Source organism: Ailuropoda melanoleuca, chromosome 2, assembly GCF_002007445.2.
Source record: "Ailuropoda melanoleuca isolate Jingjing chromosome 2, ASM200744v2, whole genome shotgun sequence".
Lineage (NCBI taxonomy): Eukaryota > Metazoa > Chordata > Mammalia > Carnivora > Ursidae > Ailuropoda > Ailuropoda melanoleuca.
Window position 1 is genome coordinate 108,237,557 of NC_048219.1, and position 16,012 is coordinate 108,253,568.

General features: G+C 39.1%; 1 protein-coding gene across 1 annotated transcript in view; it reads left to right on the top strand.

The window, feature by feature from the left end:
* Positions 1-16,012, top strand: part of UBXN4 (UBX domain protein 4) — a 59,387-nt gene that overhangs the window by 12,882 nt on the left and 30,493 nt on the right. The window contains exon 6 of the mRNA XM_034654489.1: positions 15,720-15,813. Within this exon, the coding sequence (XP_034510380.1) occupies positions 15,720-15,813 (94 nt within the window). The remainder of the gene's footprint in view (positions 1-15,719; positions 15,814-16,012) is intronic.

A 16,012-nucleotide genomic window follows, 5' to 3' on the forward strand; every position in this document is an offset into this window, starting at 1 on the left:
TCTTGGTGTAATATATCTTTGTATTGGGCAACATAGAGTTAGATAAATCAAGAATTTAGTAGATTAGTATCCTAAAAGATAATCCTGCTCTAGCATCCCAGATAGATAATTATCAAGCCTCTGTTTGATGACAGGAAGCTCATTACCTTACAAGGAAGCCTATTGTCAAAGTCCTAGTTTTTAGAAAAACTCTTCTTTGTATTGAGGTGAAATTTGATGCCCTGTAATTTCTCATTAACTTTAGTGCTACTTATGAAGTTACACAGAACAGGTTTTGAATATTGGAAGAATAGCTGCCAGGTCCCCTCTTTAGTAGTCTCATTTTGAGGTTTTACATCTACAGATCACTCAAATTCTGGATGCATACAGAACTAGGGATGCTATAGTGAATGTAGCCCATTCAGCTGTGTAGCAAGATACTTACCTTTTACATTTACCTGGTTATTTATCATTGCCAAATTCTTCATTCCCTTTTGAATATGTTTTCCTCTGGTATCATTTTCTTTTTTTCTTTTTTTTTTTTTTTTAAAGATTTTATTTATTTATTTGACAGAGATAAAGACAGACAGCGAGAGAGGGAACACAAGCAGGGGGAGTGGGAGAGGAAGAAGCAGGCTCGTAGCAGAGGAGCCTGATGTGGGGCTCGATCCCATAATGCCGGGATCACGCCCTTAGCTTCAAAGGCAGACGCTTAACGGCTGTGCCACCCAGGCGCCCCTCTGGTATCATTTTCTTTCAGCCTGAAAAATTTCCCCTAGCTTTTCTTTTCTTTTGTTTTCTTTTTTTAAAGATTTATTTATTTATTTATTTATTTGAGAGAGAGAGGGCATGCCCGAGTGGAGGGAGGAGCAGAGGGAGAGAATTTTCAAGCAGACTCCCTGCTGGGTGTGGAGCCGAGTACATGACCCTTGAGAATATGACCTGAGCTGAAACCGAGAGTCAGACATTTAACTGACTTAGCCACCCAGGTGCCCCTTTCTTAGCATTTCTGGTTGTACAGGTCTTTTGGCAAAATACTTCTCCTTGTCTCTGAAAAATAAAAGTGTCTGTTTTATCTTCATTCTAGAAGGTATTTTTACTGGATACAAAATTTGGCGTTTACAGTTATTTTTCAACCCTTTAAGGATCTTCTGGTCTCCATAGTTTTCTGATAAGTAGTTTCTTTTGGTAGCAGTATTTCCCCATATATGGAATATATTGTTTTTCTCTCTGCATTTAGGATTTTCTCTTTGGTTTTCATCAGTTTGACCATATTATGCCTAGGTGTGCTTTTCTTTGTGTTTATTCTGCTTGGGGTTTGCTGAGCTTTTTAAATCTATAAATGTATGACTTTCACTAAATTTGGGGAATTTGGAGCCATTATTCAAATATTTTTCTCTTACCTTGCTGAAAATAATTATATGTATGTTAGCCTTCTTGATATTATCCCACAGGTTCATTTTTTTCTTCTCTTTTCTTTAGATTGGATAAATCTTGTTGATCTATAAGTTCACGGACTTTTTTTTATCATCTCTTTCTGCTCTTAAGCCCATCTAGTGAACTGTTATTTTATTTTAAGATTTTTATTTTTAAGTAATCTCTATGTCCATTGTGGGACTCAGACTTAAAACCCTGAGATCAAGAGTCATATTCTCTATTGACTGAGTCAGCCAGATGTCCCTAGTGAATTTTTATTTTAGATAAAATTTGGTAATATATTTATACTTTTTTAAAGTTAACCATTTTTTAATAGACTTTAAAACTTTTTTTATTTTTTTAGAGAGCGAGAACTTGCGCAGGTGGGGGGAGGGGAAGAGGGAGAGTGTACCTTAAGCAGTCTCCATGCTCAGTGTGGAGCCCAATGTGCGCTTGATCTCAAGACCCTGAGATCATGACCTGAGCCAAAATCAAGAATTGGATGCTTAACCGACTGAGCCACCCAACAGACTTTTTTTAGAGCGGTTCTAGGTTCACAACAAAATTAAGAGGAAGGTACAGATTTCTGTATACCTCCTGTGCCACTGTCTACATCCTCCGCCAAAGTAGTACATTTGTTTCAAATAAATGAATCCACCTTTGACACATTATAATCAGGCAAAGTCCATAGTTTACATGAGAGTTTTCTCTTGGTCTTGTACATTCTATGAGTTTGGACAAATATATAATGACATCTATCCATCATTATAGTATCAGTATAGATCAAAGTGCTCTGCCTATTCGTCCTTACTGATCTTTTTACTGTCTCCATAGTTTTTGCCTTTTCCAGAATGTCGTATAGTAGTCTTTTCAGATTGGCTTCTTTCACTTAGTAATAGGCATTTAAGGTTCCCTTGTGTCTTTTCATTTCTTTGTAAAGCTGAGTAATATTCCATTGTCTAGATGCCCTACAGTTTATTAATCCATTCACCTACTGAAGGGACATCTTGGTTTCTTCCAAGTTTTGGCAGTTACGAATAAAGCTGCTGTAAGCATCTGTGTGCAGGTTTCTGTGTGAACGTTAAGTTTTGTTTTTTTTTTTTTACTTTCTTTTGGGTAAATACCAAGGTCATGATTGATGGATTGTGTGCTAAGGATATGTTTAGTTTTGTAAGAAGCCACAAAGCTGTCTTCCTAAGTGGCTGTACCATTTTGCAAGTAAAATGATTCTGGATTTTCTTATTCTTTCCGTCTCCTCTTCCTCTGCTAACTTTTTATTTTGAAATAGTTTGACTCACAGAAATTTACAGTAGTTATACTCAGTCCCTGAGTACCCTTTACCAACATTTTATTCAATTTATCTTTTAATTCATTTCATGTTCCTTTACCTCATTGAGTTACAGTGGTTCTAGGTCATCTCAGGATTGCCCTTTTTTTGGTCTTTTTCCCTGAGAATGGGTCGCATTTTCCTGTTGGATCGTGTGTCAAGAAATTTTGGATTTTATCTTGTACATTGTTGTAGACACTCTGGAGACTGTTATATTCCTGCAAACTGTGTTGATGCTTTTGTTTCAGTAGGCCCTTAACTTACTTTAACTTAAACTCTGTCTTACCTGAAGTGTGAGTAGAAGCTCTAATCTCAGGTTTTTGTAGCTCTTTGTAGCTCAACTTGGGGCTTGAACTCATGACCCTGAGATCAAGATCTGAGCTGAGATCAAAAGTCAGTCACTTAACTGACTGAGCCATGCAGGTGCTCCTAAAAGATGAGAACTTTAAAAAAAAAAAAACCAAACCCACAAATCGGTATCCCTTAAGAAACCTAGAAAGTTGAATAGTTATTCCTTTTTTTTTTTTTTTTTTAAAAGATTTTTATTTATTTGACAGCCAGCGAGAGAGGGAACACAAGCAAGGGGAGTGGGAGAGGAAGAAGCAGGCTCATAGCGGAAGAGCCTGATGGGGCTCGATCCCAGAACGCCGGGATCACGCCCTGAGCCAAAGGCAGACGCTTAACGACTGCGCCACCCAGGCGCCCCTGAATAGTTATTCCTTTTAATCATTAATTATGTGGGCAATATTTACATTACACTAAATTTTTGTTTATTTGGAGTCCAGTATATTATTATTGCTTGATGAGTCTTTCCTTTTTCTTTCTTTTTTTTTTTTTTTTTTTTTTTGAGTCTTATTTTTCATTTCATAAATAGATTCCCATTCTCACTGGTTTTTTTTTTCTGTAGCTTCCTACAGTCTTGATTTTACTGCATTCTTTTTTAAAGTTTTTATTTTAATCATGCAGTGCTCATCACAAATGTAGTCCTTAATCCCCATCACCTATTTCATCCATCCCCCCACCCATCTACCTCCCTTCTGGTAACCATCAGTTCTCTACAGTTAAGAGTCTGTTTCTTGGGGCCCCTGGGTGGCACAGCGGTTGGGCGTCTGCCTTCAGCTTGGGGCGTGGTCCCGGCGTTGTGGGGTTGAGCCCCACGTCAGGCTCCTCTGCTGGAAGCCTGCTTCTTCCTCTCCCACTCCCCCTACTTGTGTTCCCTCTTGCTGGCTGTCTCTGGCTCTGTTGAATAAATAATAAATAAAATCTTTAAAAAAAAAAAAAGTCTGTTTCTTGGTTTGTGTCTCTTTTTTCTCCCTTTGCTCATTTGTTTTGTTTCTTAAATTCCCCATATGAGTGAAATCATTCCGTATTTGTCATTCTCTGACTGACTTACTTTACTTAGCATTATACTCTCTAGCTCTATCCATGCAGTTGCAAATAGCAAGATTCCATTTTTAAACGGCTGAATAATATTCCATTGTATATATATATATATATACACACCACATCTTCTTTATCCATTCATCAGCCAGTGGACGTTGAACTGTTTCCATAATTTGGCTATTACAAATAATGCTGCTATAAACATAGGGTTACATGTATGCCTTTGAATTAGTGTTCTTTGAGTAAATACCCAGTGGTGCGATTGCTGGATCATAGGATAGTTCTATTTTTAACTTTTCAAGAAACCTTCATACTGTTTTTCAGAGTGGCTGCACCAGTTTGCATTCCCATCAATAGTACAAGAGGGTTTCCCTTTCTCTGTATCCTCTTCAACACTTCTTTTTTATTTTAGCCATTCTGACAGCTGTGAGGTGATACCACAGTCTAGTTTTGATTTACATTTCCCTAATAAGTGATGATGAGCATCTTTTCATGTACGTGTTGGCCATTTGGATGTCTTCTTTGGAGAAATGTCTGTTCATATCTTCTGCCCGTTTTTTAATTGGATTATTCATTTTGGGGGTGTTGAGGTTTTTAGATTTTTTTTTTTTAAGATTTCTGTGTATTAAAGAGTACATGTGAGTGGGGGGAGGGGGGGAGGGAGAGGGAGAGGGACAAGCAGACTCCCCGCTGAGCACAGAGTCCAATGCAGGCCTGGACCCGATGACCCTGAGACCATGACCCAAGCTGAAATCAAGAGTTGGATGCCCAACTGACTGAACTACCCCAGCACCCCTAAGGTTTTATTTTTAAGTAATCTCCATACCCAGTGTGGGGCACAAACTCACAACCCCAAGATTAAGAGTCTTGTGCTCCACCAAGTGAGCCAGCCAGTTGCCCCATTGGTGTTGAATTTTTGTTTTTTTATGTATTTTTGTTATTAACCCTTTATCAGATATGTCATTTTGCAAATACCTTCTTCCATTCCAGAGGTTGCCTTTTAATTTTGTTGATTGTTTACTTTGCTATGCAGAGTAGTCCCAGTAGTTTTTGCTTTTGTTTCCCTTGCCTTGGAACACACATATAGAAAGATGTTGTTACAGTTGATGTTAGAAGAACTACTGCCTGTTCTCTCTTCTAGGATTTTTATGGTTTCAAGTCTCACATTTGGGTCTTCAATCCATTTTGAGTTTATTTTTGTGTATGGTGTAAGAAAGTGGCCCAGTTTCATTCTTTTGCGTGTAGCTGTCCAGTTTTCCCAGCACCTTTTGGTGAAGATTCTTTTTCCCATTGCATATTTTTTCCTGCTCTGTGGAAGATTAATTGACCATATAAGTTGTAGCTTTATTTTTGGTTTTCTTTTGTGTTCTGTTGATCTATGTGTATTTTTGTGTCAGTACTATAGTGTTTTGATTACTACTGCTCTGTGATATAATTTGGAGTACATAATTGTGATGCCTCCAATTTTGTTTTTCACAATTGCTTTGGCTATTTGGGGCTTTTTTGTAGTTCCATACAAATTTTAGGATTGTTTGTTCTAGTTCTTTGAAAAATGCAATTGGTATTTTGATAGAGACTGTATTAAATGTATACATTACTTTGGGTAGTATAGACTTTTTTTTTTTTTTTTTTTTTTTTTTTTTTTTTGGTTAAGATTTTACTTATTCATTTGACAGAGTATAAGCAGGCATGGGCAGAGGGAGAAGCAGGCTCCCTGCTGAGCAAGGAGCCTGATATGGAGCTCAATCCCAGGACCCTGAGACCATGACCTGAGCCAAAAGGCAGTCGCCCAACCAACTGAGCCAGCCAGGTGCCCCGGTAGTGTAGACATTTTAATAATATTTGTTCTTTCAGTCCGTGGGCATAGCATATCTTTCCATTTCTCTGTGTCTCTTCACTTTCTTTCATCAGTGTTTTATAGTTTTCAGAGTACTGATCTTTCACCTCTTTGGGTTTATTCCTAGGTATCTTAATTATTTTTGGTCTAGATGGATATGGGATTATGTTCCTAATTTCTCTTTCTGCTGCTTCATTAGTGCATAGAAATGTAACAGATTTCTGTGCAGTGGTTTTGTTACCTGCAACTTTACTGAATTCATTTATCAGTTCTAGTAGTTTTTTGGTGGAGTCTTTTGGGTTTTCTCTATTTAATATCATGTCATCTGTAAATAGTGAAAGTTTTACTTCTTCCTTGATGTTTTGGATGCCTTTTATTTCTTTTTGTTGTCTCATTGCCTAGGCTAGGACTTCCAATACTGTGTTGAATTAAAGTGGTGACAGTGGCCATCCTTATTTTGTTCCTGACCTTAGGGGAAAAGCTTTTTCCCCATTGAGGATGATATTAGCTGTGAGTTTTATGTATATATGGCCTTTATTATGTTGAGGTATGTTCTCTCTAGACTTACTTTGTTGAGGCTTTTTGTCATAAATGGACGTTGTACTTTGTCATATGCTTTTTCTCTATTGAAATGATTATGTGGTTCTTACCCTTTCTCTATATTGATGTGGTATATCACGTTGATTGATATGTGAATGTTGAGCCCCCTTGGAACCCATGAATAAATCCCATTTGATTGTGGTGAATGATTTCTCTTTATTTTTTATTTCTTTAAGTAAACTGTACCCCCACGTGGAGCTTGAGATAAAGAGTCACATGCTCTGCCAGCTGAGCCAGGCACTCCATGGTGAATGATTTTTTTTTTTTTTAAGATTTTATTTATTTATTTGACAGAGATAGAGACAGCCAGCGAGAGAGGGAACACAAGCAGGGGGAGTGGGAGAGGAAGAAGCAGGCTCATAGAGGAGGAGCCTGATGTGGGGCTCGATCCCATACCGATGGGATCACGCCCTGAGCTGAAGGCAGACGCTTAACCGCTGTGCCACCCAGGCGCCCCGATTTTTTTTTTTTAATGTATTGTTGGATTCAGTTTAGTAGTATTTTGTTGGGGATATTTGCATATGTGTTCATCAGAGATATTGGCGTGTAGTTTTCTTTTTGTTTGTTGTCTATTTGGTTTTGGTATCAGGGTAATGCTAGCCTCATGGAATATATTTGGAAGTTTTCTTTCCTTTTCTAGTTTTTGGAATTGTTTGAGAAGAATAGGTATTAACTCTTCTTTAAATGTTTGGTAGAATTTGGCTGTTAAGCCATCTGGTCCTGGACTTTTTGTTTCTTGGGAGTGTTTTGATTACTGATTCAGTTTCTTTGTTGGTAGTTGGTCTGTTCAAATTTTCTCTTTCCTTCTGGTTTCTGTTTTGGTAGTTTATATGGTTCTAGGTATTTATCCATTTCTTCTGGGTTGTTCAGTTTGTTGGCATATATTTTATTACAATATTCTCTTACAGTTGTTTGCATTTCTGTGGCATTGGTTGTTATTTCTCTTCTCTCACTTTGTTGATTTCTATGTATTTGAGTCCTTTCTCTTTTTTTCTTGTTATGTCTCACTAGAGGTTAATCAGTTTTACTGATTTTTTTCCCCCAAAAAACAGCTCCTGATTTCATTGATCTGTTCTAATGTTCTTTAGTTTTGATTTCACTTATTTCTGCTTTGTATTATTTCCTTCTTTCTGCTGGTTTTAGGTTTTGTTGGTTTTTCTTTTTTTGCTCTTTTATGTATAAGGTTAGGTTGTTTGAGATTTTTCTTGCTTCTCTGGGTAGGCTTGTATTGCTATAAATATTCCTCTTAATACTGCTTTTGCTGCATCCTAAAGGTTTTGAAGTATTGTGTTTACATTTTTTTTTTTTTAAAGACTTTATTTTATTTATTTGACAGAGAGAGAGACAGCCAGCGAGAGAGGGAACACAAGCAGGGGGAGTGGGAGAGGAAGAAGCAGGCTCATAGCGGAGGAGCCTGATGTGGGGCTCGATCCCACAACGCCGGGATCACGCCCTGAGCCGAAGGCACACGCCCAACCGCTGTGCCACCCAGGCGCCCCTATTGTGTTTACATTTTGAGTTGTTTCTCTGTGCTTTTTATTTCTTCTTGTATTTCCTGGTTTGACCCATTCATTGTTCAGTAGCGTATTATTTAACCTCCATGTATTTGTGGTCTTTCCAGATTTTTTCTTGTGGTTGACTTCTAGTTTCATAGTGCTATGGTCAGACAAGATGCACAGTATGACTTAAGTGTTTTTGAATTTGTTGAGTATTGTTTTGTGGCCTAATAATGTGATCTCTTTTAGAGAATGTTTCAAAAGAATGTGTGTCATGCTGCTTTAGGATGGAATGTTCTTGATATATCTGTTAAATCCATTTGGTTCATTGGGTGTGTGTGCCCCTTTGAATCACTGTTTTTGTATTCTTTGGATAAATACTTAGTAGTGCAATTGCTGGGTCATAGGGTAGGTCTGTTTTTTACTTTTTGAGGAACCTCCATAGCAGCACTACCCACAGTAGCCAAAATATGGAAAGAGCCCAAATGTCTGTTGATGGATGAATGGATGTGTGGCATACACACACACACACACACTGGAATCTTATTCAGCCATTAAAAAGAATGAAATCTTGGGGCGCCTGGGTGGCACAGCGGTTAAGCGTCTGCCTTTGGCTCAGGGCGTGATCCCGGCGTTATGGGATCGAGCCCCACGTCAGGCTCCTCTGCTATGAGCCTGCTTCTTCCTCTCCCACTCCCCCTGCTTGTGTTCCCTCTCTCACTGGCTGTCTCTATCTCTGTCAAATAAATAAATAAAATCTTTAAAAAAAAAAAAAAAAAGAATGAAATCTTGCCATTTGCAATGACATGGATGGAACTATAGTGTGTTATGCTAAGTGAAGTAAGAGAAAGACAAATACCATATGATTTCACTCATATGTGGAATTTAAGTAACAAAACAGATGAACTTAGGGGAAGGGAAGGAAAAATAAGATAAAAACAGAGAGGGAGGCAAACCATAGAAGACTCTTAACTATAGAGAACAAACTGAGGGTTGCTGGAGGGGAAGTGGATGGGGGGATGGATTAAATGGGTGATGGGCACTTGTTGTAATGAGCACTGGGTATTATATGCAGGTGATGAATCACTAAATTCTACCCCTGAAACTAATATTACACTATATGTTAATTAATTTGCATTTAAATAAATATCTTGAAAGAAAAAAAATCCACCTGGTTCAGTGTGTCATTCAAAGCCATTGTTTCCTTGTTGATATTCTGTTTAGATGATCTGTCCAAAGATATAATTGGGGTGTTCAAGTCCTCTACTATTATTGTATTATTATTGATTAGTTCCTTTATGTTTATTATTAACTGTTTTATGTATTTGAGTACTTCCATGTTGGGTACATGAATATTTGTAATTACTATATTTTCTTATTGGATTGTCCCATTTATTATTATATAGTGTCCTTCTTTGTGTCATTATAGTCTTTGTTTTAAAGTCTGTTTTTTCTAATATAAGTATTGGTACTCTAGCTTTATTTTGACATCCATTTGCATGATAAATGTTTCTTCATCTCCTCACTTTTTTTTTTTTTAAGATTTTATTTATTTGAAAGAGAGAGAGAGCATGAGCAGGGGGAGGGGCAGAAGGAGAGGGAGAAGCAGACTCCCTGTTGAGCAGGGAGCCCCATGTGGGGCTCAGTCTCAGGACTCCGGAATCATGACCTGAGCTGAAGGCATGCTTAACCAACTGAGCCACTCAGGCACCCTATCCCCTCATTTTCAGTGCAAGTGTATTTAGGTCTAAATTGAGTCTCTTGTAGGCAGCATATAGATGGGTCTTATTTTTTTTATCCATTCTGTCACACTTTTGTCTTTTGATTGGGGTTTTAGTCCATTTACATTCAAAGTAATTATTGATAGATATGTATTTATTGCCAGTTTATTACTTGTTTTGTGTTTGTTTCTGAAGATTTTCTCTGATCCTTTCTTGTCTTTCTCTCTTTCATGGTTTGCTGATTTTCTTCAGTGACATATTTGGATTTCTTTATTTTTTTTCTTTGCGTATTTAGTGGTTTTTGATTGGTGATTTTCATTAGCTTTGTACATAAGATCTTCTGTATATATCTGTATATATCTGTAGTCTGTTTTAAAGTTGATGGTGGTTAAGTTTGAACCAATTTTCCTCCCCGTGTTTCAGGTATTTGGTGTTATATTTTGCCTCATTTTATTTTGTGAACTCCTTGACTGATTTTTTTACATAAATATTCATTTTTACTACTTTTGTGTTTCCTACCTTCATACTGTCATTTTTGGACTTTCCTTTCCACTCAGAGTTCCCTTTAATGTTACTTGCAGGGCTGGTGTAGCAGTCATGAGCTCCTTGAGTTTTTGTTTGTCTGAAAAACTCCTCTTTCTGAATGATAGCCTTGCTGGATAGAGTATTCCTAGCTGCAGGTTTTTCCCTTTCAGCACTTTGAATATATCATGTCACTCCTTTCTGGCTTGGAATGTTTCTGGTGAAAAATGCCCAGATCGCCATATGGTGTTTCCTTTGTATGTAACTGTCTTCTTTTGTCTTGATGCTTAATATTTTTTCTTTTCTTTTCTTCTTTTAAGATTTTATTTTTGAGTAATCTCTGTACCCAATGTGGGGCTCAAACCTACAACCCTGAGATCAAGAGTTACACACTCCACTGATTGAGCCAGACAGGCACCCCTTAATATTTTTTCTCTTTTACTGCATTTTGCCATTTTAATTGCAATGTGTCTTCATGTGGATCTGCTTTTATTGATTTTGTTGAGGGTTCTCTGTGCTTCCTGTATCTGGAGATCTGTTTCCTTCCCCAGATTTGGGACATTTTCAGCTATTATTTCTTCACATAAATTCTCTGCCCCCTTTTCTCTCTCTCCTTCTTCTGGGACCCCTGTAATACGAATTTTATGTTTGATGGTGTCATTGAGTTCCCTAAGTCTATTCTCGTTTTGCATAATTCTTTTTTCTTGCTTTTGTTCGGTTTGATTACTTTCCATTACTCTTGTCTCCTAGGTTATTAATTCATTCCTCTGCTTCTTCCAGCATGCTGTTCATTCCATCAAGTGTGTTTCTTCTTTTGTTTATCGAGCCATTTATCTCTGCTATGTTCTTTCTTTCTTTTTTTTAAAGATTTTATTTATTAGAGAGAGAGCATGCATGCATGCATGAGTGAGGGGGAGTGGCAGAGGGAGAAGCAGACTCCTTGCTGTGCAGGGAGCTCGAGGCAGGGCTTGATCCCAGGACTCTGAGATCATGACCTGAGCTGAAGGTAGCTGCCTAACTGACCGAGCCACCCAGGCACCCCTCTGCTGTGTTATTTCTTATTTCTGTGTTAATGGTCAATGATGTCCTCTCTTCTTTTCTCAAGTCCTGTGAGTATCCTTATGATCATTGCTTTAAATTCTCCATCAGTCATGTTACTGATATCTGTTTTGCTTAGATCTCTGGCTGTGGCCTCGTCCTATTCTTTTATTTGGGACAAGTTCCTCTGTCTTCACATTTTGTGTAAGTCTCTGTGCCTGTTTCTGTGTGTTAGGAAAGTCTGCTACGTCTCCTGTTCTTGAGGGTAATGGTTTCATGAAGAAGAGGTCCTGTAGTGCTCTGCAGTGTAGCGTCCTCTGTTCCCCAGGGTCTGTGTTTCTGGGAGTGTGTCCAATGTGTGCTTTGTGCACTCTGTTGTGACCTGACTGCTTTATGCTTCAGGCCAGTTGTCTGCAGATGCTCTCTTTGTCTCTTTGTCGTTTGTGGACAGTGTTTGGTTCCTGGCCTGAAAGTGGTGAGTTTTAACTAGCTGTGCCCTCGTCTGCTTGTGAAATGAGACCTGTCACCACTGCTGCCATAATTGAGTCCTCACTATACTCTGGGGCTGGGAGATGTGATGTGAGCAGGGAGTTGGGCAGGTCTTTCAGGAAAGGGTGTTCACCGTGCCAGGACTGAGGCAAATGTGACTGGGAAGGGTAGTTTTTCCAGAGCATGAGGGGGCAGGGTGGCAGGGCTTGTGGTAAGCAAGTTAGGTAGCAAGTGTGGGTGCTGTGCTGTTTCCCGCTGGTGGCTGTGTTTATGCTGAGTAGTGAGGGAGGTCAGTGGTGCTGGCCAGTTCCTTTGTTTCTGGAGGGGTCTCTCTGTCAATGCTGCCTCCCTGGGGACACAATCTGAGATGAGCAACTAACCTCTCCACTATGTGCTCCAGGCACTCTTTAGATCACTATTTCCATGTTGCATATCTGTGGGCTGTTTGCTCTGCCTTTTCTCGAAGAGCAACCCCAGTTTCCTCGTAGCTTTCCCAGAGCCAAGCACACTGACCTTTAAAACTCCAGGCTTTAAGCCCTGCTTGTTAGAAGAACTCATGAAATTTGGGCCCTCTTGCTTTCCAAGCTGGTTGCTATGGGGGTTCGTCTTCCCTTTGCACTCCCCTATCTTGTCTGTTTCTCACCCTTCTCCACAACCACAGTCCTCTCTCCACCTCAACATCCATGATTCGTTTTTCCTACAAAGTGTGTCTGCATTTCGTACATTCTTCGATGTGACTTCTTTTTTGCATTTAGTTGTGGAGTATGTTCTGCCGGTCTTCAGGCCGATTACTGGAGTATTTAGGATAATTTCATAGTTACCTGTTTGTATTTGTGGGATGAGGCCAGCCTAGGGTCCTCCTACTTCACCTCCATCTTCCCCTCCACCTGGACTTTGCCGCATTCTTATGGTATTATGTAAATATTTTTCTAAGTTGGTAGTTAAAATTACAGGCTTGATCAGATTTAGGTTCATTATATATTTTTTTTTGGCAAGACTGCTTTGTAAGTGGAGATATATTATGCCTAATTATCCAGTTATGTTTTTAAACCTAAAGTTAGAACTTCTAATAAATTTTCATTATGTTTGGATGTTTATCAGTTGTTTAGCTTAATGTTTTTTTGGAAACATTGGAACTTTTCATTCATTAATTACCTGTTAAATATGACTGCTAATATAAGCTGTTTCATGCATAAAGTTATAAGTGTGTATTCTATACTTTTAAGTCATTTACAAAATGCCAAAGAAACTCTGCCATGCCATTGGAAATCTTACAGTATATGACATCTATCCATTTTTCTTTGTTTTTAGTCATAGATCCATCTAACTGTATTGTTGTTCGGCACTTTTTTTTTTTTCAACTGTCTACAAGTTATCTTCCAAAGTTCTGTTTTTTGCTATATTAAGATATGAATGTCCTTGGCATGCATTTTATTTACTAAAGAAATTGATTTGTTTCCTATTAAACACACACCAGATGCTAGTGGTTACCACTTCTTATTCAAAGGTTGCTTTTAGTGATGTGCCAGTAAATATTTAAGAAGAGGCTCTGGTGGGGGGTTGGGGGAGCCCTTATTGGCAGTATTTGGTAATTTCCAAGGTGTAAACACTCCTGCTGTGGCTGATTTCAGACAACCTAGGTGATGCCTCTGAATGCAGAGGTAGGAATAGATGTGCATAATCAGCTCTACTTAGTAATTCTCATATTTCCACCACCACTGTAATAGATGAAGCACTTACTTTGTGTTATCTTAGTAAAAGTCTAAGCATTTTATTTGAATTAACGTACATCAACAGAACGACTCTGTGAAGTTACTGTTGCCATTTTATAGATAAGACCCAGATTAAGTAATTTACTAAAGTAATAGAACAGGATTTGAATCCAGATTTTGTTGCTTCATAGTCCTTGCTCCTTCAAAGATCAAAAATGTAAGAATCAAGTTAGTCGCGAGTGGTAAGGAAGAAAATGGCAGAGGTTCTAAAGGGAAGTACCAGAACGTGGCTATTCTCTACAGGGCAAGGAGAAAATTCTGGCCTTCAGGAAATTTTTTTTTTAAGATTTTATTTACTTATTTTTTTTTGAGAGAGAGAGAGTGAGTGCACAAGCAGGGGAGGAGCAGAGGGAGAAGGACAAACAGTCTTTGCGCTGAGTAAAGATCCTGACACAGGGCTCAGTCTCATGACCGGGAGATCATGACTTGAGCTGAAATCAAGAGTCAGACGCTTAACTGACTGAACCACCCAGACGCCCCAGGAAATTTTTTTAAAGTATACAGATCTTCTTTGATTTATGACGGGGTTACAGCCTGACACACCCATTTAAGTTGAAAATATTGTAAGTCAGAAATGCATTTAGTGGGGCACCTGGGTGGCACAGCGGTTAAGCGTCTGCCTTCGGCTCAGGGCGTGATCCTGGCGTTATGGGATCGAGCCCCACATCAGGCTCTGCTATGAGCCTGCTTCTTCCTCTCCCACTCCCCCTGCTTGTGTTCCCTCTCTCGCTGGCTGTCTCTATCTCTGTCGAATAAATAAAATCTTTAAAAAAAAAAAAAAAAAGAAATGCATTTAGTACACCTAAACTACTGAACATCATAGCTTAGTCTAGCCTACCTTAAACATGCTCAGAACACTTACAGTAGCCTACAGTTGGGTGAAGTCATCTAACACAAAGCCTGTTTTATAATGAAGTGTTGACTCTCTGATGTAATTTATTGACTACTGTAGTGAAAGTGAGAACAGAATGGTTTATGGGTACAGAATGATATAAGTGTGTTAGTTGTTTGTCCTTGTGATTTTGTGGTTGACTGAGAGCTGCCACTGTCCATTATCACAGGACAGTGTCTTAGTGCATATCTGTAGCCCAGGAAAAGATCAAAATTGGAAGTATGGTTTCTAGAATGTGTATCACTTCTACGCCATCATGGAGTCAAAAAACTGTAAGGCAAACCATAGCTGAGTTGGGGGCCATCTAGTACTAGTGTAGATACAAATAGCTTCTCTAAGGAATTACTCTGGTTTGCAAAAGCAGATCCCTTGTGCCAGTGTAAGTCTAGAGTGATACCCAGGATCAGACTTTGCCTTTAGAACTTTACATATGACTGTGGCCACTGTACTGGACAGCATAGATATTGGCCAACGATGCTGTAGAGTGAAGCCTGCCCATGGTCAGTCATGCTTACTCTACTTTTGTTACATTCCCCTCCTGCCAGATTAATACTTCTTCATGTTTTCCCTTTCACCCTGACTTTAGTGGCCCTCAACAGGGTAACTGCCTTATTTTCCACTTATATACTGTAGTATCCAGATCCAAATGCCAGAATTAGTAATTGTTCATTTCCCTCCTTCCCTCCCTCCCTCCCTCTTTCTTCTCTTCCCTTCCCTTCCCTTCCCTTCCCTCCCCTCCCCTCCCCTCCTCTCCTCTTCCCTTCCCCTCCTCTCCTCTTCCCTTCCCCTCCCTTCCCCTCTACGTCCAATGTGGGGCTCAAACTCACAACCCTGAACCGCAGGCTCTAAGTGACTGAGCCAGCCAGGTGCCCCAGTAATCCACTCATTTCTTTCTTTTTTTTGTTTTTTTAAAGATTTTATTTATCTATTTGACAGAGAGAGAGACAGCCAGCAAGCAGGGGAACACAAGCAGGGGGAGTGGGAGAGGAAGAAGCAGGCTCCCATTGGAGAAGCCTGATGTGTGGCTCTATCCCAGAACGCTGGGATCACGCCCTAAGCCAAAGGCAGACGCTTAACGACTGAGCTACCCAGGCGCCCCAATCCACTCATTTCTTATCTTCTCACATTGTTAGGAAAAATTTGTAATGTTTTATAAGATTAACAAACGTAACCCGGAACATTTATACCTTAAAAAAATTGGCATTAAATACAATATTCTTCTTATTTCTTTTTATTAAATAATTAAGGAGGAGAAAGTTCGGGCCATGCCAGTCCATCTCAGGAGCCTGGTGGATGTTCAAATCAGAGACCTCCAGAGGACCTAACTGTCAGAGTGGAAAGGTTTGCTCTTATTTTCGCAAATAGTATTTTTTTTAATGTTTTTTTATTATATTATGTCAGTCACCATACAGTACATCCCTGGTTTCTGATGCAAAATTCGATGATTCATTAGTTGCGTATAACACCCTGTGCGCCATGCAATATGTGCCCTCCTTACTACCCATCACCAGTCTATCCCATTCCCCCACCCCCCTCCCCT